Consider the following 23996-nt stretch of genomic DNA (forward strand, 5'->3'; position numbering starts at 1 on the left):
ATGATGATGCCAGGCTGTGGGATTTTGTCATAACAGCCCTAGCTACTGTGCTCCTTGTCCTTCCTAAGCTGTTTAAGCATCCCTCTTTTCTTGAGGGGACATGGTAGGGTTGCTACCTCACCTCCACCGAAATGCAGGAGAGACTAGAATCAGTAGGAATCCAGATGTCCCTCACCAGCAGTGTGTCCGTGGGCAAGTTAATTGGCCTCTCTATGCCTCAGTTTCCTTCCCTAAAATGTTACCCATTTCATAGGGCTGGTCAGCACTAAGCATAGTGCCTGACTCAAGTTCTTGACACATGGTCTCTGAATTGATCAGTCTGCATGGTAATCTCTCTTTACTGAACCACCTCCATTTAATGGCTATGAATTCCTTCAGGGCAGAGACTCAGTCTTGCTCATGGTTTTTACTCAAGCTTTATACCTGCCATGTATTGGATGCTCAATAAAATATTGAGTGAGTGAATAATCATTAATTTACACTCTATTCACACTGTCATCTTAAGGTTAATGGGCTATGCAATGGCTATGCAACTGAATGAAGGAAATTCATTCCAATGGCAATAAATCTATGGTCTTGACCTCATTGTCACAATGGCTAGAGAGGTTATATGACCTAAATCCCTATGAAAAAGAAGAGCTGAGAAATCAAGGCACAGATGGTCACACCCAGGTATTACCTGAGGATGCATGATCTTCTTTTTCATCACCTGAATATCAGTGCATAAAAATAAATCAAGAGTATGAGAAATTCTGGGAGTGTTTCTGCCCAACTCAAAATACCAGAAGACAGTCAAATTTCCTCATTCATCTCTTTCCATTTCATTAAAAAAAAAAAAAAAGCTGATGTACACCTGGAAAGATTTGCATGGCTTAAGAGCCATGAAAGGAACACTTTTAAGAGCATTCTATTCATGCACTTTTTTGAACACAAATTGGAATCTACTTGCCCAAAAGCTTTTGTACAGCAGTAAATAATTATATTGAAAACTTACTTACCTAGTTGCAAGTATTCTAGTCTAAATATTCTAGGGTTGCTGAACATTTAATTTCATGTCTTTCGATTTTCCTCTACAAATTTCTAATACCCTAGAAATCATATTTCTCTAGGGACTCTTGAGGTCCCTTATTGTATAATGGTGTTATACATTCAGAAATCTTCCTCTGAGCAGTGTGACTGGTGTAACTTTTCACACCAGAAAAGTGAGTTTAGGAATTCCACAGTGCTAAAATGATTTGGTATTTTCCCTCTATTTGTATCATAAGACTACCCATGAAGGAAGTGGTTAACAACTAAACTGAATTCCACCCTTGCATTCACTCATGCTTGGACACTGATTGAAAATCTAGCTTGTATCAGGCTGCAATAGGCAATCAATTATTGGTGTTATAATCTCCAAAATGTACAATATGTGCCATCCAGTAGTCTAAGGGGATAAAAATGCACCATCAGATGGCTGCCAGCCATCAGCTACGCCAAGTTCAAGGATAGAGGGAGTACCTGACCTGATCTTAGCATACTACATAAAGCTTCTTGGAAAAGAAGAGATGGCCAGGAAATGGAGTTGGTACAGCAGTCAGAACAAACAAAGGAACCCAGGAGGAGGGAGGAATAGTGCCTGCCAGTGGCTCAGTGTGAAAATGCAGAGTGATGGAAAGCTTGAGTGCTAAGGAGGTGGCAGGAGGGAGAAGGTGGGAGACAGAATGAAATTCCTTGTAGCATGAGGTCTTTTTCCAGCAAAATATTTTTGGTTTAAGTTCAATAATTTTACCCTAATAATAATATTTAAAATCATATTAATTATGATAAAATAATGTTAAAAATTTAAATAAGTTAGGTCTTTTTGCCCACGTGGATCTTCGATCTCTGAGTATCAAAACAATGGAGGAAAAGTTTGCACACAGTTGTTTTCAGTGAGAAATATCCATAAAGAAAAAAGCAAGTACTTGCATACTTCCTTTTCTTCCTTACAGAACTTTTTTCCTTCATCTTTTTTCCTTAAGGAGTAAAATATTTTGAGATAAGGCACCAAAAACTCTGACAATACTTTCTGGAAACTGACCTGCCTCGTGGGGATGATGAAATGAGCAAGAGATTTTATGATGGAGTTAGAGGAAAATGGAAAAGGAGCAAAAATATTTTTCTAGGAAGAAACTAAAGATACAGAGATGAGAGGAGCCATTGCCTGCACTGGGAATTTGTGCTGGCATTTGTGACCTGTGTCTGCCAGCAGATACCTTGGAAAGTCATTTGACCAATGCAGAATCGGGACCTGTGTAGGGTGAGATATGAACCTTGCACGTGAGAAATGAGTCTGAGCATAGCTGAAGCGAAATGAGCATCTTCTTGGAACAGAAAAGATAGCCGGGACATCACTAGCATCACCACTAGCACATTTACACTAGAACAAACTTTTTCAGTTTGCTTATTCCTGATGAAGGAGTCAAGAAATTGACACCCCAAAATATGGCACCCTGATGTACTGATCATTTTAAATTACTGGAACATAAAAAGTGGCAAATGACAGAAGGGGCATTCTTATGATAGCTCCTTGTCTAGTGAAAGTCTGGACCCACCAAGAAACGAAGAGATAATTTCTGATTCCTTCTCTGAGATTTCATGTAAGTAAACTCTAAATATATGAAGAAAGACGGAACTCTGTCACCACATTTGGACAAACTTTTGTCATATACTACTGTCTTGTATTTAAGTCCCACTAAATATTCCAAAGAGAATCATTTAAAAGCCATTGTCTGTTCTTAGAGCACAGGGGACTTTGGAAGGGTCTCCAGGCCTACTAAATTCACCTGAATATAATTTACTACTGTCCTAAAAATGGGTTTCATTCTCCTCCTCCTTCCCCTTTGGAGAAGGGGTGTATATGTTTATAATCACCCATGCTAGGCTGGTTGGCACTTAGCCTTTGTGATACATAATAAATCAGTGTATCTTTTCTTAACTCCATCATCATTTCAAAAGGCTTCCTTTGGTCCCTGCCCTCACAATGAACAGACCAAGTTACATTTTCTCCACTTAGCAAGAAATGTGATCTCTGGTATTCAAAGTCAGCACTCCCTAAGAACAATGCCCAAATCTTCTTTGAACATCTTTCACTCACTTGGCCTCTTCCAAAGATGGAGCTGAAGGAATGTGATGGAAATGTCTCCTGGCAACTTTGAGTTTGTTCCCCTCACTAACTAGGTGACTGTCTATTTCTAGAAGCAGGTCACTTAACCAACCTGTGTGGTTTTCAGTTTACTACTCTATTAAAAATTATATCTGACCTCAGAAGTCACCTTAGTCCTTCTGTTTATAGAGTCCCAGGCAAGCAAATGGTCAATGTGTCCCTTTACTAATGAACAGCATGCACCAAACTTCAGAGTCTCCACTGGAAAGGACCGATCGTCTAAAACTGCCCATTTGAAACAGAAAATCTTTGCAAAGATCAGACAGAGTGTTCCCATAGCTACTTGCCCGTGGTTTGGAGGGGTTTGGCTTTATGGTTTATTTGTCATGGTAGGGTACATCTTTGGAAGTCTCTCCTCCCCAGCTATTAACTCAGCAAGCTGTTAGAGTAAACACCCTCAGTATTCCACAGCAATTGCTGTTGCTTGCTCTGGAAACAAATTCACAGTTACTTTCCATTAACTTTGAACTTTTTTCCAACAATTCTAATAGAACTTAGTCTATTTTTATAGTTTATATTTGGGGGGTCTTTTAATTAAACATAACATTAGAATTCATTTTGACATAATTTTAAAAGACTGGAATAAAATTTGCTCTAATTCAGTCCCCAGTATATCCCTTTTCTTTCCTCCTTCCACCCCACGTTCCCTTCCCTCTACTGATCTTTCTGCTATTTACTTTAGTTTTGCTTTTTTTTTTTTTAATTTTAGTTAGGGTCTTGTGGATGTAGATGATGGTGAGATTCACTGCGGTATATTCATATATGTACTTAGGAAATTTAGGTCAGATTCCACCATTCCCATATCCCATGGGGGGAAAAAAAGTGAAGCGAAGTCATTTTAGAGTGGTATTAGCAAGTTTTATAAAGCAACAAAACTCTTCTTTTTCTTTTTGTAAATTATTGATGTGTTCCTGGGTTTCAATACATAGAGAAAAGAATAATATAAATAAATAGCTCTTAAGAAATTATGATGGTGTTTCTGAGCACTTTATGTGTCCAGTTGTTTATAATTTCATTAAGTCAAGTTCCTCATCTGGAATTGAAGAGGTTCTAATTTTTATCCTTCATGAATCATGTGAACTGTGGTAATGAGCCTGGCAAAGAAGAAACGCGTGAGGCAAAACATTGGGTCAGGCACCTTTGTCTGCTGCTCTGGACAACCTGCCAAACCCTAGACTCAGGTTTCCATGTGCCTCTCTCTACCTCAAGCAGCATGGCCCAGCCTTCACGCCTGCTCTCACAACCAACTGTCTTCACCTGGTTTCCAGAACACTGTGCACCTCTGGTGTTCTTCCTGCCTCCCAAGCTGCCCATCCACCTGCAGCCTCCTTAGCTCCTCTTCTCTGACCTCTTGCTGTTGAGGCATCCTAGGGCTTGGATTTTGACAGACCTCCTTTTTGTCTACACTCACTCCACCAATAGTCTCATCTTATTCCATGGCTTTCCATATCCCTCCCTGCAATGACTCCCAAACATGCAATTCCCACCTTTAATACCAGACTCTCTAACCCCAAAGCTGACCTCACCTCTCCACCAGGCATCTTAACTTAACATGCACAAAACCTTCCAAAGTTTTCGGGCCTTCTCCATCTCCACATCTCCACTAATAACAACATCATCTCTCCACTTGCTGAGACAAAAAGAGAGTTGTCACTGGTTGTTCTTTCCCTCACACCGCACACCCAATCCATCAGCAAATCCAGCCAGCTGTCCCTTTGGAATACAACCAGATAAAGAGATTGTTTGCATCCAGGAAGATGAAGTAGACACACCTGTCTCTATTTCTTCCAATAAGTACAACACAACACCCTGGATATTATGCATAAGATAAGGGTAAGGAAAACATTAAGAGGTGGACAGCAGAAGACAGACCAGATAGGGGCTGTAGGACAAGGAACAGCACTACAGTTTAATTTGTTGAGTTTTCTTAGTGCCCCATGTAGGATACCAGAATCAGAATCAACAACAGACACAGACGAAAAATAAAATAAAATATTAACCAAAAAAGAAATATGTCTAGTCAAGAGACTAAGTGAGGGATAGTACAGCAAGAGAAAACTCTTTGAGGGATTAATCCCTCTATACTTCTACCCAATGGTCTATAACAAGATGTCTTAACCTCCAAGGAACCTGGACTTCCACCCCCACAGTTGGCAATGAAACCACCCTCCAGCAGAGAGCAGACAGGGTATCCAGCCTTCCAGCCATATGGTGTGAATGAGGAAGGACCCTCCCACAAGGGAGTTGTAGGATGCCCACTGGAGAGCCAGGACTGGCACCACCTTCTCACACTGCCCACCTGTCCTACCTTGTCCCCAAAGGATATGATGGAGCCATCATGGGCCTCACCCAGCCACCCTGCTCTCTGAGGAAGCACAGTGGGAGGACACAGCCCTCACTGTCACTGTGCAGCAGCAGCAAAGAGCATCTCTCCAACCCAAGGTCAGAGGAGGAAGGGAGGAGCCTGGAATTGCACTCCACCTGGCATGAATGAGGCCATGCCCACCACTTCCCTCACCAGAGTGGTGTCCAGAAGAGAGGAGTGTAACAAAAACTAAAATAAGAACCATATTCTCATAACATGATATTCAGAAAGTCCCATTTGCAGTAAAAAAAAAAAAAAAAAAAAAAAATCACTAGTGATAGCAAGAACCAGGAAAACCACAACGTCCATGCAAAAGGACAGTCCAGAGACACCAGCAACGAGATGAGAGACATGGGAACATGGAAGAGGATTGAAGCAGCCATATTCAAAACAGAATTGCCTCAATAGCAAATATAAAAATACTTGGACCAAATGAAAAATCAGAAAATAGAATAAAAAATTGAATGGAAAATTCGTATTTGGAAGATATGAAATTAAAAGTTTTTAAAAATTGACAATTAAGTTTTTGCCAAAAAATGAAGGGAAGAGAGAAAACGATCAATGAGCTTCCAGTCAGATATTGCAAATTACCCCATCTGAACAAGAGTGAAAATGGAATTGAAAAAAAATGAAAGAGACTCAGAGATCCATGGAATTGTAACAAAAGATCCAAAAGTAATTTTTTTTCCTGAGTTTTATGGGGAGAGAAGAAATAGAATAGGACTGAAAACCTTCAAAGAAAAATGGTTGAACATTTTAAAAGTTACCAGAAGACATAAAGATCTGAGGCGATGAGCAAAACTACACAGGATATAGCCAAAGAAACTCATGATGAAACACACAATAATCAAACTTCTTTCATAAAAAGGCAAAGACAAAAGTATCCCAAAGTGAACAATGGAGAAGAAACACCTGAGTGGGAAAAACAATTGAGCAACTGTGGCGAGCTAATCAAAAACCCAGGAAGCCAGGAGCCCTTGATGATTAAAAAAGTCCTAGTCTGCACAATACATATTGCCTCCTCCTCGTAAGTCTTCAATTATGGTTGATGATTAAAGTAAAAAAAAAAAAAGAAAATGTCATGTGCCACGTGTTTCTCAATGTCTGTGAAAGAAATAGGTGACACAATTATAGTTGTCAGAGGGCAAATGGACATAAAGGGAGATAAGGTTTTGCATTGCACTATGGGTAAATGTCAAAATAATAGACTGTGATAACATATTTATAATGCAATACCTACAGCAATGATCACAGAAGCTATACAAAGAGATTCACTCAAAAGCACTATAGATACATCTTTAAAGATCTTTTCTGGGAGTTGGGGGGAGAGATGGATGAACACAGTGGACTTCCAGGGTGGCATGTGCCCGCCATATCATAATGGCAGGCACATTCCATTACACATTTGTCCAAACCCACAGAATTTATAACACAAAACATGAATCTTAATATAAATGACAGACTTTAGTTGATAAAAAGTACTGAAATAAATTCATTAACTGTAACAAATGTACCATGCTAAGACAAGACTTCAGTAACAAGAGAAACTGTACAGGTAATAGAAATGGAACTTTCTATATTTTCCACTCAATTTTTCTGTAAAAGAAAATTATTCTAAAAATAGTCTGTTAAATATTTTAAAATCAATGAAAGCTCCTTATACTAGCAAAAGAAAAAAAAACACATGAATATTAAGCTTTGAAACACAATACCATTTATAATTGCTCATAATAAATAGATTTAATTAGACAAAAATGTAACAAATCACACATTGTATTTGTAAGCTGAAGACTATAAAATGCTGAAGAAATAAAAAAAACCCTAAATATATGGGTGTATATACCATGTTCAGATTGGAAGAATCAATATCAGAAAGACATCAAATCTCCCCAAATCAGTATAAAGATATAACTTCATTTCTATCAAAATCCAAACAAGACTGTGTGTGTGTGTGTGTGTGTGTGAACTTTTAAAAAACTATACAGCAAATCAAAGGATATAGTATAAACAATTTTGAAAAAAAAGAATAGAGAAATCACTCTATTCAATTAGGCATGTATTATATAGCTTAGCCATTCAAGATGGTATGGTACTGGCAGTGAAACAGATACACAGGTCATGAAACAGAATTCAAAAAATGTGGCACCCAAGTATGATTAGCTATTTTTTGACATAGATACAAAAATGACTCCGTGGAAGAAGTACAGTCTTTTCCAACAAAAGGAGCTGGAAGAACTGAGCAAACACTGACAAAACAAAAACCTCACATCTTACTTAAAAATTAACTCAAAATGCATCATGAATTTAATTATAAATCATAAAACCATAAAACTTTTAGAAGAAAACATGAGAGAAAGTCTTTAAGACTTGATTAGTGAAGTCCTTAAATGAGATTCCAAAAGAGTGGTCTGTTGTTGTTTTTTTTTTTTTAATTTTATTTCATTTTATTTATTTATTTATTTATTTATTTTGGTACCAGGATTGAACCCAGGGGCGTTAACTACTGAGTCAAATTCCCAGCCCCTTTTGTATATTTTATTTAGAGACAGGGCCTCGCTGAGTTGCTTAGGGCCTCACTAAGTTACTGAGGCTGGCTTTGAACTCAGCCTCCAGAGTTGCTGAGATTACAGGCTGTTTTTCTTTTTTTTTTTAAATCAATAAATTAAACTTTATCAAAATTCACTACTTTCATTCTACAACAGTCACTATTAAGGTGATAAAAATGCAAGCTGTTTACGGGTAGAGATTTATAAACTACATATCTTATAAAGGATTTTTATGTAGATGATAAAGCACTTTCCACACTCAACAGTAAATAATCCAGTTAGAAAATGAACAAGAGATGGTAGGAGAATTCTGCTCATGGGGATCTGGGGTCGGTAGCAAAGCACAAGAGTAGATGTTCACACCACTGGACGTTAAGGAAAGGGGACATAGACCAAACTGGAATGTAACAAAAAACTAAAATAAGAAAAGGGGACACAGACCAAAAGAATATGGCTAATGTGAAAAACTGAGACCATATCAAAAGCTGTTTAGGATGTGGGTCCTCTGGCCAACAGTAGCAGTTCATAAGCAACCTGGATATCCAATCACCATATGACACTGTGGTGGCACTGCTGGGCATGTCTTCCAAGTAAACCAAAATGTATATCCTTACAAAAGTGGTATACATTTTTTTTTTTTTTTGTAGTTGTAGATGGACAGCATGTCTTTATTTTCTTTGTTTCATTTTTACATGGTGCTCAGGATCAAGCCCAGTGCCTCACACACGCTAGGCAAGTGCTCTGCCACTGATCTACATCCCTTAGCCCCAGTACCTATTCTTTGTAGTATCACCCATATGCTCTACAGTAGGTGATTGATTAAACAAGCTCTTTAGTAATAAAAAGAAACGGATTAATGATACATGATGTAACAACTTGGGTGAATTGCAAGGGCATATGCTTTACAAAAGAAAGTCTCTGAAGGTCATGTACTGTATGATTCTGTTTAGGTAACATTGTTGAAATGGGAAAATTACAGTGGTTGCTAAGGATGGGTCGTGGTGGAGGTTAAGGTAAAGGGGTAACAGGAGCAAGATCTTTGTGGTTTTTGTTTGTTTGTTTGTACTAGGGATTGAACCCAGGGGTGCTTTACCACTGAGCCACATTCCCAGCCCTTTTAATTATTATTATTATTATTATTATTTTAATTTTGAGAGAGTCCTGCTAAGTTGCTATTCTGCAGGAAAGAAGGAGGCAAAAGAAAACTAAGCATTATTATGTGATTTCTGTCCCAGAACTGGAGCTGGGCGGAGTGTGGGTAGGAAGAGTACCAATCAGCCCTCTGTAGCTGCAGGCTCCATATCCATGGATTCAACCAAGGACGGAAAGTCTTCAGGAAAAAAAAAGTCTCTGAACTGAACACCAACAGACTTTTTTTTGTCATTATTCTCTAAACAACACATATGACTACTGTGTGTAGCACATTTACATTGTATAGGTCTTATAAGTCATTTAGAGATGATTTAGTGCATACAGGAGGTTGTGTGTCAGCTCTGTGCAAACAATACCATTTTGTCAAGCAACTTGAGCATTCTCAGATTTTGGTGTCCATGGGGGATACTAGAACCAATCCCTTATAGATGTCAAGGGACAACTGTAATTCCAAAGAAAAGCTTAGACCCTGGATCAGGAGTGGAGGTTTAACAGGTCTCAGGGTTCTGCTTACAGGTGACTTTTGTGCACATCCCCAACCTGACCACCCCTCCCAGCACATCTGTCAGTGTTTGAAGATTTTTTTGGATGTCACACTGAGGGGTTGTTACTGGCAGCCAGGGGAGCTGCTGAACATCTGACAATGCACATAAAGAATGATCTAGTTGGCCAGGTGTGGTGCACATGCCTGTAATCCCAGTAGCTTGGGAGGCTGAGGCAAGAGGATGGGGAGTTCAAAGGCAGCCTCAGTAAAGGTGAGGCACTAAGCAACTCAGTGAGACCCTGTCTATAAATAAAATATAAAATAGGGCTGGGGATGTGGCTCAGTGGTTGAGTACCCCTGAGTTCAATTCCTAGACCACCCCCAAACCCGAAAAAAGAATGATCTAGTCAGCAATGCGTATACCACCCAGGTTGAGAAACCCTGCTCTCGGTTCCCCATGAGAGGACATTTCACCACTTCAGAGTGAAATTTCCATAGAGACCACCAGAAAGCTCTGTAGAGTTGGGAGACTGTCCTTCCCAAAAGAAAGCCACATCACACTGCCGTGAGTGACCACATGGTCTTGTTTTCACAATATAATCACCTTCTATTATTGGAGCAAAGTTTTATAAACTGCCAACAATCCTGAGAATGCCATGAATAAATTGTAGACAACATGAAATAGCACCCTCCAAAAAGGAACAGATTATTAACCACAACTTCAATGTTGGGCCTTGTGAGTACAAAGCTACCTCTATTCTCAGGAGCCGTATGAGAAAGCAATGTGGACCATGAGGTGGCTCACACCTGGACACCAGGGGGCCTGCCCTGGGTCCTACATGGAAAGTCAGCTGTTGATCAAGAATTGCAACCTCCCCTGTAAGATGCTGGGTCTGTGGTCATGGCTGTGTGATATATCACATGTTTGAATGAATAGCAGGAAATTAAGGGGACACTAAGGCATTTTTGGATACCTAGGTACCTGGCATTTATGGGAAAGAAATGACTAGATTGCATTTTCCATTAAATTTTTGTAATACATTATTTTTTCTTCACAACAAAAGCGGAAGAGGACAGTTTAAACATATTTGGGGAAAATGTTTTAAATGTCCAGAATTAACATATAAAAATATATTTAAAAAGTTGATAAATTTAGTTAAAAACAGGACCCCTTAGTATTAAAAGAAGGACATGTCTCAGGAGAAATAAGAGAGCCAAGCCAGCTCTCGGTCTTATGGGGTTACTAGCCATACCAGAAAAATCAGGAGTTAAAAGGTAGACTAGTCTCCAAGTCTCTGGGAGTGAGATGACCCACCAGGAGATGGGAGGCTGGGAAGGTCAGCTGGGCCTTTCAAGACTGTGATTAGCAAAAATGCCAGTTCCAGCCAGACAGAGCAGGGTCTACACTATTCTGAAAAATTAAGATCATAAAACTATACTGATACAGCCACATCCATGTTTTTGGCGGCTCAATTCACAATAGCTAAACTGTGGAAGCAACCTAGATGCCCATCAGTAGACGAATGGACAAAGAAACTGTAGTATATATACACAATGAGTAATATTACTCAGCATTAAAAGAGAATAAAAGTGTGGCATTTGCCAATAAATGGATGTAGTTGGAGAATATCATGCTAAGTGAAGTAAACCAATCCCAAAAACCAAAGGTCAAATGTTCTCTCTGATAAATGGATGCTGATCTATAATGGCGGGGGTTGGGGGGGGGGTAGGGGTGGCATAGGGAAAATGGAGGAGGGAGGGATGGGGGGCAGGAAAGATGGTAGAATGAGATGGACATTATTACCCTAGGTACATGTATGACTGCACATATGGTGCAACACTGCATCATGTATAACCAGAGAAATGAAAAATTTTGCTGCAATTGTGTACAATGAATCAAAATGCATTCTGCTCTCATATATGCCTAATTAAAATAAACAAATCAAATTTAAAAAATAATATTAGAGACTTTTCTAGGTGAGAAGGCAATTCTTAGCGATGAGGGACAAATGCCTGTGTAGAAAAGTCAACTAACGTACCCACAGTTATCTTGACCTTAGTAGCATAGTAAAACCGGCACCCCTAGGTAGGGACTTGGGATGGTAGTGATTCAGGCAGCATGTGAAAGGCATGATGAAGAAGAGGACAGCTTGTCACTAAAGTCCCACCTTTACGTGTGACCGAGTTCCTGCCTCGCCCATAGAGGTCACAGAAGCTGTTCCCCTTGGTTCTCACTTGTCTGGCCCTGGCACCTCCCTGCAAGTGCTGTGACTCCCTCTGGCTTGAGCAGAAGTCCCTTACAGTTAAGCCTGTGTGTAAATCCTTTCTGAGTATAATGTTAGTCTACAAGTTTGGGATCCCAAAACCTGAGTTCAGTAACAGACCCGGCTACCCCAGAAAATCAGTTTGAGAGGGGTAAGCAGGAGGAATTCAATGAGATTATTAGATACCCAGGGCAAGTTACTATGTTTCCTAAATAACTTAAGTATTTACATTTATATTAACTTTGATTCAAATCCTAATTCAATTGGGTACTGTTTCAAACTGTCAAATGTAAAGGGGTTCATTATTATATTTTGTGCTATATAATAAAGACAAGTGTGTGTGTGTGTGTGCATGTATGTGTGTGTGTGGTTGTTTTGTAGACTCATACTCTCTGCAATACCGTCTTTTATGGTAGCTATTCCAGGCACAAACTTGGCTACAGACAAAGGTCTCCACTTTCTCACCGCCCACGCCTTGCCCAGTGGTGGTGTGAGCTTTCACATTCCCAGCATTCTGCTGCCCTACCCCTTTGGGAGGGTCACAGCTTCCCAGAGCAGGGAAGAAGAAGCCTGGGGTGTGGCTTGGGTCTCTGGAGGATGATCAGGCAAGGAAATGTGCCAGAAAAAGGAAAGAGTTCCCTGGCGGGGAGGAAGGGTCTCACCTGGAAAAGAGACCTGGAGTTCAGCCTGAGAGAATGGGCAGTGAACTGGCCCCAGGGCAGAAGTTCTGGAAGTCTCAGGCTGACCCTTTGGGCTTGCAGGTGTAGGGGTGCAAGCAGTACCTGGAAAGAGGCGTCTTTATGGACATAAAGCTGAACCCTTGGTGGGGAGGGGATGAGTAGCCTCCTTCAGAACTTCTGTCTGGGCAGCAGGTGCTCCTTTCCCTTTCTCAGTTCTGAGGGGGTCATGGGGGACCATGGCCTGCTTCCCCAACTTCTCCCTCCAGGGTCTCCTTTGACCTTGCATTGAACTGTTCCTCCATTTCCTCAATGTGTCTTTCTCTTTGTTGTTTGTGAGCTGTCTTTGGTTTTTCCTTCTTGCTCTAGGTATGATTGATATTTTACAGTCTTTTTTTCCTACGATATTTTTCCTGAAAGATTACATCTGATATCCAAAAATTACCCCTGCAACTTTCACATCAGTACCTGTTGTGCTGATGACAATGCCTTTCAGGAAAAAACAAAACAAAACAATTTTGCACACCATATGACCTGCCAAATTACTTCAACTGGTATGCCATCATCAACTCAAATTATGTCCAAACCCCTAACACTCTGTCCTCCACCTTGAAACACAACTCCTTCTCTTAACTCTCACATTTCTGTCCTCCCCACCTAATTTTCTTAGGTGAAAATCATTTTCCAATTGGTACTGTTGGTACATTTCCAACAAGTACCAGTTGGAAAACAACCTGGTACAGAAACAAGAAAACCCATTACTATCTTTGGATTCACCATTCATCCTTCTGGAAATATTACCTGAAACATTAATAAAAATTTTGAAATATATTAGACACAAAATTATTTTTAATCTGGGAATACCAGCTGTTACAGAAAATTTGAGAAACCAGCAGAAACATGGGGAAATGTTTGCTAACACAAAAATATAAAAGCAAGATATACATCAGTATGTATAATGACTACAACTATTCACATAAAAAGGATTGGAAAGAAAAAATACTAAAATATGACTGATCCTTTGGAGGTAAGTCACTATATTACCTTTTAGTGTATGTTGTTTAAACTGAATGACCCCTTCTTCAAAAGAAGTTTTACCCTAGATTTCTCAAGCTTTCTTGCATTTGGCTACCAAATTTCACTCATTAACACTTCAAATATCATTTATGTCCATTATTCCCCTCTCCTCTTTATTCTCACACTCTGTTCAACCCCTGATTATTTTCTGGCAAGGCTATCATCCTGTCCCCTGAGCCTCCTCTTCCAGTTGATTCACTCAACACTCACTCCCAGCTGTTCTTCCTTCTCCTCCTCTGTGTCCCAGCCTGAGGGACATGTGGCAGCATCCACCAGCACTCTGATAAATAAAACACTGACAGAATCCTACTGGAAAATTCTAGCAACCTTGACGCTAATAAAGCATGAAGATGACTTTCCTCTTGCCAAAGATGGCCAGGGTCCCTGAGAGCATCACTATGGCAGCTGCATCCGATCTTCTTGCTGTGGAACCCAAGTAGTCCTTATTTTCTAGCTGCTATTTGTGTTTTCTCTTACTTGCAGCCTAATGCATTGCTGACTAATATCACACCCACTATCTTCCTCCCGCTAGTCTCCCATTCTTCCCATCAGTTTACAATTTCTATAAGTGTGAAAAAAAGGAAAGACTGGGAAAGAAAACTAGATGCATAAACAAACACTGGCAATAAAAACAAAGCACAACTGAAAGGTGGAAACAATGCTAAAGACCAAAAGTTACAAATCATGCAAAAATAAATGTGTGAAAAATATGGGATCATTTTGTAAAGCGTTCAAGGAATCTTCCACCCATCAATAGATACTTGGGCATATGCAGTATAATAATGGAGAATTCCCCAAAATATTCACTGGGAGTTTAGCCTAGAGTGGGTACAATACAGCAGTGTGCTGGTCACATGAGACTACCATCCTCATGGAATTTAGACTGAATTGCAAATAGAATACATGAGCACAGTAATTATGCAAATAAATAATTAAAATATTTTGTATAAATTATCTGAAAAATGTTTTCATAAAGGAGAAGCTGATCTAGTCCATATGTTAGTGGGGTACAGGGACAGCAAGGGAGCCTTCCTCCGAACACTGAGGTTTGAACTTGAACTAGCAAAAGAATAAACCTGTTTAAAGAAATGAAGGGAGGATGGGGTACAAAAACAGGAATTGCGTTGTGGGAAGGTCATAGAATGTACAAAGGCCCTGAAGACAGAGACAAACACTGAATTTGCAGAACTCGAAGGCTAGGGTTGCTAGCTGTGTGTGTGTTTCAATCTGCCAAGAAAAAGTGAAATTATGTTCAATACATGTGGCTTTGTAAGAAAATTAGAGCAGGGTTTATGGTTTAGTGGTAGAACATGTATGAGGCCCTGATTCAATCCCCAGCGCTGTCCTCCCTTGAAAAAAAAATAGTACAATACAATTAAGTTTCTAAAATTTTCCACCTGAAAAAAAACCCTAAAATTTAAGTGACTTATTGATGAAAATACTAAATGCGATTTTTTTTTTTTTGCTTAAAGCTATTCTTCACAAATTTTTAAGTATCTCTCAATTACCAGGTACTAAAACTAAGTCCTAGGGATAAAACTACAAATAGCTTACCTTCTGTGCCATTAGGGAGCTAGAAGAAATAATGAAGAATCTAAGGTGAACAATTACAGCTAAGCTTACAGCACTTTGATATGTGGAGAGCGGAGTGTCAGAGATTATGTGAACCCCAAGAAAGGGGAATTTAATTCCCTCAGGGTTGAATTATCTTGAAAATTAATTTATGTCCAGTATATCATTACCAAATGATACCAAAAAAAGTGAACTATGACTGAATGTAAGCAAAAAATAAACCAGAAAATCTAAACTCTAACAAATCTCAAAAGGTAATAGAATGATTTAAGGGACTTTGAAATAGTAAGCCTGTGTCACAGACAATTCTGAGAATTAGGCCACTCTCCCTAGCCTTGGCCAATCATTCAAATAATTATAATGGAGAAAAACTGGATTTCAAAATATGTATTTAAGAGTTAAAAAAGAACAACTGAAGGAAATAGTGAATTAGACCTGAGCATATACACAGGTCAGGTGCAGATAGAAAGGCAGAAAAAAGCCGATGTGGGTTTAATTTGGTTTTTGATTGAGGTACAAATAGAAGAATTACACTTCTTACAAGTGAGCACTGCTTTCAGTCTTTTCCTTTACTGGAGTTTATAAGATTGTCAATTGAAATAAGACCAGAGACTTGAATCTTTATCTTAGGTTCTACCAATAATCAGCTGTGTGAAGGGGTCTCATGCTTCCTCCAAGTCTCAGTTACTGATGCCATCAGTACTGTCCTCTGACACTCTGAAAGAATAAAAATAAGAGTTCAAAAAACAATCAAAGACCATGATAGTATTTTCACTGAATTTGTCACTGACACGTGTATTGTAAAAGCTCAGGAAAATACAGGATAGTTTTGCCAACAATGTTCTGGGTCATAATACATTAGATTTCATAAACAATACTTGCAATTTACTGAAAATAACTTGGTAAGTATGCAATGCCTGATAATTATGAAGCTATATAAAGCTAAGTAGTAGCTGTGGAGTGTATTGAAGACTGTATAGTCTCATTAACTAGGAAATACATTCAGAAAAGCAAGGTAGAATACTTTTATATTAGTTAAACCTATGTCATTCTTGGGCTGGGGTTGTGGCTCAGTGGTAGAGTGCTTGCCTCACATGTTGTGTGAGGCACTGGATTTGATTCTCACACCACATATAAATAAATGAATTTTTTAAAAAGGTCCATCAATAACTAAAACATTTTTTTAAAAAAATATATGTCATTCTCTTAGATATAGGAAACAAGGAAAAACACAGAGCATACTAACATTAGAGATCTTTGTACATTATTATGAGGAAATAAGAAACTCTTATATTACTTCTGTCATAAGACCTGTATTGCACATCTCAGTCATTTTTATTTAAAGTTTCTTATAAAGTAGTTTAAAGTGAATAAGGAGTTACAATATGTATGCCAAAGAAGAGTTTGATAATTTAAAAAAAAATTGGAAATGGTTTTGTCACTAGATCCAAAAAATGACACAGTAATTATATGCAGTGCTACATAATAATTCTAAGTGTAATTGCAGTGTAATTTCTCTGACATGTATTTACTATCCATCTCCATCATAATTATTATGCATAGATTATGTTACCTTGTTTTTCTACTTCTCCACTATCCTTTTTGAGGTACAGAATTTTCAAATATGTAGATTCTTTTAAAAATATATAGTGTCAATAATACATGGCTCATAGAAGGACCTCAACAGATGAAAAACAATGTCAATACTTACATTAATGCAAATACCTTGTGTTCTGGAAAGTCATCCCTGCATGACTTCTGAGTTTCTTTTACAAAAGAAAGAATATCTGGAAGGTGACCCCTTCTTTGTAATTTTTCCATAAACCAAAAGTAGTTTTTCCCACTCTTTCCCATACCACCATCTCTTTTCACAACAGTAAGATCATCCACATTCTACATGAAACAGGGTCCCGACAAGTGTGGGTGAGATGCCTGGTGTGCTTCTAATGGGAAGGGACACTCACACCTCACACATTTCCAAGGCCAGCAGCCACAGTCTTCTGAACCCAAAAATCTTCGGTGCACAAGTAGGTTACCTCATCTCTTTTTTCCTCCAGACCCCAAACCCACTTCTTAAAGAGTCGTGTTAATATGATAAAGGCAAGATCTTTGACAAACACAAAGTGAAATTACAATGTATGGAAATGCTTATTTGACAAACTTGGAAAAACAGATGAATCCACTATGTGCTAAGTTCTAGGATGGTAAATGTTATGTGTCAACTTGGTTAGACTACGGTGCCCCGTGGTTGGGTCAAACACTAAGCTAGATGTTTCCAGGAAGGTATTTTTAGATTTGATTAGCATTTATAATCAGTTCATTTTGAGCAAAGCAGATTATTCTCCATAATGTGGGTGAGCCTCATCCAATTTGTCAAAGGCCTGAAGAGCAAAGTTTTCCTGAGGAGGAAGGAATTCAGCCACCAGACTGCAACATAAAAATTCTGCTGGAGTTTCGAGGCTTCAGACTCGAGACTGCCACATCAACTCTTATCTGAATCTCCAGCCTGCCAGCTTGCTCAGCAGACTTCAAACTTGCCAGGACCCACAATCGTATGAGCCAAATCCTTAAAACCAACCTCTCATTAAATATATAGATGAGTGGATAGATGATAGATAGATAGATAGTTTGATAGATAGATAGATAAACAAATTATTCCAATAATTTTCTCTACCCCTTCTTTTTCCTCTCTTTTTGCATGTAAACACACACACACACACACACACACTTACACACATGTAGTCAGCCTTCTATATCTGGAGACTCCACATATATGGATTTAACCAGCCACTGGTTGAAAATATTCAGAAAAATATTGTGTCTGTACTGAACATGTACAGACTTTTTATTTATATCATTATGCCATAAACAATACTACATAGCAACTATTTACATAGCATTTACGTTATATTAGATATTATAAGTAATTTAGAGTATAAAATAAACAGGAGGATGGGTGCAGGTTATATGTAAATTCTATACCATTTTACATACAGGGACTTGGGCATCCAGAGATTTGGGTATCTGCAGAAGACCTGTCCACCAAGGATATGGCAGAACAACTGCATAAATATTCAATTGGTTCTCTATCTCCAGAGAGCTCTATTTCAGTTTATCCAGAGAATTAAATATATTAGATATTGTTTTTGACAAACATATACTCTTTGGCCTTGTGTATGGCATTGATAGTTGGTATAAACCCGTGGTTTTAGTTACTGAAAGCTAAATATTTCTAATATGTCTTCCAGTTAAGACTGCTTGATTATCTATCTTTTGTGGTATATCACACTCTAAAGAGTTCAGTCATTTTATATGAACACAATAAAATAATCATATTCTCATATGTCTTAAAAACCGTGTAGCTTGGCATGGTGTTGCACACCTATGATCCCAGTGGCTCTGGAGTCTGAGGCAGGAGGATCGTGAGTTCAAAGCCAGCCCTAGCAAAATTGAGGCACTAAGCAACTCAGTGAGACCCTGTCTCCAAATAAAATATAAAATAGGGCTGGGGATATGGCTCAATAATCAAGTGCCCTTGAATTCAATTCCTGGTACCAAAATAAAAAATAGTATGTGTATTATAATATTTTGAGTTATAAGACTAGTTTTAGGTCAATTAAGCTCTTAGGCTTCTTAGAAACATCCATCATTGTCTTCATATTGAAAACCACATTATTTTTATATGCAAAAAGTAAATCAAAATAGTTCTTCTTTTGTTTATTGATTTTATTTTATTTATTTATTTAGAGGTACCAGGACAGCACTCTACCACAGAACTACGTCCCCAGCCTTCCCTGTTTTTTGTTTGTTTTGGAGACAGGGTCTTACTAAATTGCCATGCTGACCTCTAACTTGAAATCCTCCTGCCTCAGCCTCCCAAGTAGCTGAGATTACAGGTGTGCACCACTATGCCTGGCAAAATAAGCTCTGTTTTTAGATGAAAGTTATGTCGTATTAAAATTATAAACAATGTGTTAAGATAATGTATTTTAACATTTAACAGATTAATATGAGGTAAAGTATTAGAATTATAAGTATTAAGTTATTTTTTAATTTCCCACAAAAATTTCACAACAGAAGGTTAAGTTACTTTTAGAGGCATGTGGAGTGTGGGGTACTTACTAATGGCAGAGTCGTAGGAAGTTGAGTTGTGCTCGCCTCTCATGAAGGGGTATGGTGACAGGTAAGCATGTGTGCAGTTCTTGGACGGTGGCTGATTGGCTAGGAAAAAAAGCACACCAATGCTATTAGTTATTGAGAGGCTCTGAGATGACATATTTTGCCAATGGAGCAGAAAAATGGGGCCAGGGGTATACAAGTACAGTGAAACTGTCGGGTTCTAACAACAAATGCACAGACTTGTTGTATGAGAAACAAAATCTCTACCAAATAGCACAGGAGACCTGGAAGTTAGACTGATCTAGAACATCTAGCTGCATGACATAATTTAATGAAATAAATGCCCTTTGTATCACCTTAAAATCAAAGGCATTATGTTTCATTTGTTTTCACATGTTCCCCAATACTTAGCATAATGCCTAACACAGTAGGTATTCAAAAGCAACTTAAAAAAATCTAATAAAATTAGATATAACTTAGATTAATTCCAATTAATATAATTTTTCTATACCCATTCTATTTTACAGAAAAGATACAAATGATAGATCGTCCAAGTTAATGATTCAAATAAATTTTTAGCATTTGAGGAAACCACATGAAGGAAATTTATGTTGTCTGAAAAAATATCATTGTGTGTAATGTAAGGAGGAAGAATATATTCTTTCTTTCTCTATGTCTCTGGCAAAATCTTCCTCTTGCACATTCTGACTTACTCCACTTTATTAGGGTCTAAAAAGTTTCCATTGGCAATTTGCATGCTTATTCTCCAGCCCCAAATGCTCTGTAGGGCAGTGCAGGCCCTCCTCTCAAAAAGGCCACTTCATCTCTACTTTGTTCCTTTTGTATATAACAAAGTACCATCAGCTTAAGTCTTCAGTGACCTTATGTTCTTATTATATATTCTGTAACCTTGACTACTGTGTAAATACACACTTTGATTTTTCACAGGAGTATTTGATAAGCACACTAACAATTTCAACCCTCAATAGGCTTTAGGCTAATAAACAATTCTTCCATTGTGGGAGACAATAAAATAAATGCTAGCCATTGTCAATGAATTGGTTTTCAAAGATTATTATAGAATAAGGAATACAGTTGAAAGAGTGCATCACGGTCTTAGAAAGTTACTTGGCTTCAAAAGGGAACTTTAAAGTTTCTATACAAGAATGAAAACATCAAAAGCAAACCGTTTCTTGATATTGCCTACGAACTTGGGTGAAGACCAAATGAAAAAGCTTTCATCTGCCACTGCTGGTAATTAAGTTTCATTACTTGAAAAAGACATTTTTAAAAAAACTTTGAAGCTATGAATATAAAATAATACCATTATTTCTGAATTTTTACATTTGAGATTTCATGTGTTTATAGCCCCCCCCCCAAAAGAACATTTATTTGCAACATAGAAATAGACACTTGAAAAGGAACACCGTAGATAATATCTGTTTTGTTTGTTAGAGTTAGTATATTTTAAATGTGAGCAGAGCAACAGCAGATACCTCCATTTTTCCATAAGCATTCAGATTCCTAAATTATGGTAGAAAATAAAAATAATTATACCTACAGACATTTCTCTTTGGGACCTTTGAAAACATCTCATTAAGATTTTATAATCAAGAATCCAGTACTTTCGTAAGGGATATGTACTAAATAGGAAACAGTCTGCTTTTTTTGTTTCATAGACAAGGGGTGAAATAAAGCTAAATTGCACTTACTGTACCAGAACTTCCAGATGTTGGAGTTATTTTCTTCCACCATCCCATTAAACCAACATCTCCAGAAGAATCCTTCATGGTGGAAAGTGATATTCTCTATCTGTAAGGAAACAAAGGCAGTAACTTGCCATCGACTCAGAGAATATAATCAAAATTCCTGCATCCAGAAAATTTTAAAGAAATGTCTTCTTTCCCCTGTAATGATGACCAGTAGCTTCCTACAGATCTCTTCTATACAGAAAGACACCCCACTGCTATTCTCTGACTTCAAGAGGACGCATAGTGCTGTCCTCCTCACTAGCAAATACATCAGTATTTTGAAGAAGAAACGCACATTGTGTTCACCTGAACACCTTCCCACTTCCGTTGCCAGAAGCCAATAGTCCGATCCAAAAGCCACTAAAAACAGTAAAACCCCCAAAGCTCCGAAGAGAGCCCCAAAGAAGATGGCAATATTTAGTCTCATTTTCGGTCCACTGGTTTCCTCTTAAATAAAATAAGAAATTGCAGTAGGGCAGACACGTAGCTTCTCAACAACAATAAAAAAGAAAGAATAAGATCTTTGAGGTTGCAGGATCTTCCCAAGAAGCCAGTTCTAGTTCATGTTTTGGTGGCTTCTCTCCTTAGACCCAGCCCGTGGATTTGAATTCCCTTTGGTCCCGGCTGGAGGGACTCCAGCCCGGCAGCTGAGAATGGCTGGTTATTTTAAGATACTGATTGAGGAGCTGTCTTTTCTCCCATGGGGATCAAAAAATAGCTGACCTTCCCCTGACTACAGAGAAGCATATCAGGAGCTGGCTTGGATTAGCATTATTGCTGTAGGGTAACCCGTAGAAGTGGAAAGAAGATGGAAAGGCTATGAAGTCATTGACCGTATTGGACACGAAACTTAAGTGTCAGAACAAGCTCCTCTTAGTCTAGAATGATCATTACAACTTCAAAGACACTTCAGATTCTCCTTGAAGATACATAAATCGCAGCTAAAAGGAATGATGGCGACTTCTCTGAAATACAACTGAAATTCTAACTAACCTCTAATTTCTGTGGACATTTCTGAGATAGAAAATAATTTTTGTTTCGGTTTATAATTTTAAAATGTAGGTATGCCTTGAAAAGATCAAGAAAATGAATGATAACACAATTACTAAAAATATTAAAGAAATACTCTTAAGAAGCATCCACATAATGACATAAAAACAACACTTTCTATGGAAGCTCATAGAACTGATGTAAGTGAATCCAAATAATCATCCCCAAAGTGAACTGGTTAAAAAAAAAAAAAACCTCAAAATAATGATTGTCTTCAGGAATAAGATGAAATGATCTGGTCTATTTTTTTTTAATTTTCTTCTTCCATTTTAATTTTCTTCTTCCATTTTCTAACTTCCTCAATATACAAGTCACACTAAATGCCCATATGGACCACCCAAAGCAATGCATCTACATTTTCTTAAAGTCTTACCTGTTCCTAGTTCATTTGTTTGTTTGGTGTTCACATTTGAATATGCCAGAGAGTGTTCTTTTTAAAATATTTGTGTGCTATTTGTGATTCTCTACTGTCCCTCTGGCTGGGGACAGTATTGTTTCTCAATAATAGCACAAACCACTCAATATTTTCAGGAGGCATCTGAATGCAAACAACCACTTACACAGCATCCCCTTTTTGTGGGCATAGGATGAACTCTTATGATGGATTCTGTCGAAGGCCAAAAGCTCCCTAGGAAGTATGCCTAGTACTGTCCTCCTCAGTAGCAAATGCATCAGTATTTTGAAGAAGAAACACATATTATGTTCACCTGAATACCTTCCCCCTTTCATTCCTTGTTCATTTCCACTTATATGCAACTAGAAGTGTTCAAAAGCCAGGAGTGAAATCCTAGCCATAGACTCAGTAACTGTAGGGGTTAAATTGAATTTGAAAGCTGATCTGAGATGATCCCTCATCTAATGCTCAAAGCTTTTTCATAAGACTTTCCACACCATTCAGCTATAGCAATTCTAGACTGTACCATTTAAGAACACCAATAATGGTAATACTGATTTGCTACATGTCCTGCCAAAAATTGTGCAAAAGTTTGTATCAAAGGAGTTTGCAGAGAATTGGTCCTGATCTTCCCTCTGAGAATAGACTGCACACGTTTAAATCCTCTGTTGTGGGACAGAACTTGAAGATATTTTATAATCATCTCATGCCTCCTTAACCCATTGCCCTGATCCCACTCCAACTTGAAATGATAAGCATCCACTCCTAATACGGTCTTTTTTTTTTCCCCCCAGTGTTAAGCATTCTATTCCTTGACATATCCTTTTCATGGACATAATTCCACATCTCTCTTTTCTGGTTCTTTCCTACAATTCTCAAGCACTTGATCAAAGTGAGGCATAATTAAATATTCTGGATATGGTTGTTTTGAATGAATCTGGCTGCTGCTGCTGCTGCTTCTAGTAACCACCAGAAGCCAAGACAGAAGAAGGAGGACAGGAGATCCACCTGCATAAGTCTCTCCTCGGTGCCTCATCATCAGACTCAGAGTGCAGGCACTATTCCAATGACACAACCATAATGTGAAACTTTAAGTTGTTTTCAGTACGTATACCCCCTAAAGGATATATGCCATGTTCAGAATGACCTCCACACAGGGAGGTCAGGGAACACAGGCAGATTGAGAGACACACTTGTGGGCCCACTCCTTTGCTGGGGCCAGACCCTCATCCAAACAGATTTCCTTCAGGGAGCTGTGATTGGTGGGTTTAAAGCCAGAGGCACTGGACGTAGGCAACCATGCTGTTTCTGACAGGTGAAATGCATGGACATATATCTAAATAGTTCTTTTAAAGAAG

General features: G+C 38.4%; 1 protein-coding gene across 2 annotated transcripts in view; it reads right to left on the reverse strand.

Annotated features, from left to right (window-relative positions):
* Tmem182 (transmembrane protein 182) overlaps positions 1-23996 on the reverse strand; it is a 68892-nt gene that overhangs the window by 30045 nt on the left and 14851 nt on the right. The window contains exons 1-3 of one of the 2 annotated variants that reach the window (XM_027951796.2): positions 21490-21775; positions 21156-21255; positions 19447-19545 (exon numbers count right to left, since the gene is read on the reverse strand). In XM_027951796.2, coding sequence (XP_027807597.2) covers positions 19447-19545; positions 21156-21255; positions 21490-21621 — 331 coding nt within the window. In that variant the 5' untranslated portion in view covers positions 21622-21775. Of the gene's footprint in view, positions 1-19446; positions 19546-21155; positions 21256-21489; positions 21776-23996 lie in introns of those variants that run through there. The other variant, XM_027951797.2, reaches the window with a different exon arrangement.

This window comes from Marmota flaviventris, chromosome 14 (assembly GCF_047511675.1).
Source record: "Marmota flaviventris isolate mMarFla1 chromosome 14, mMarFla1.hap1, whole genome shotgun sequence".
NCBI classification, from domain to species: domain Eukaryota; kingdom Metazoa; phylum Chordata; class Mammalia; order Rodentia; family Sciuridae; genus Marmota; species Marmota flaviventris.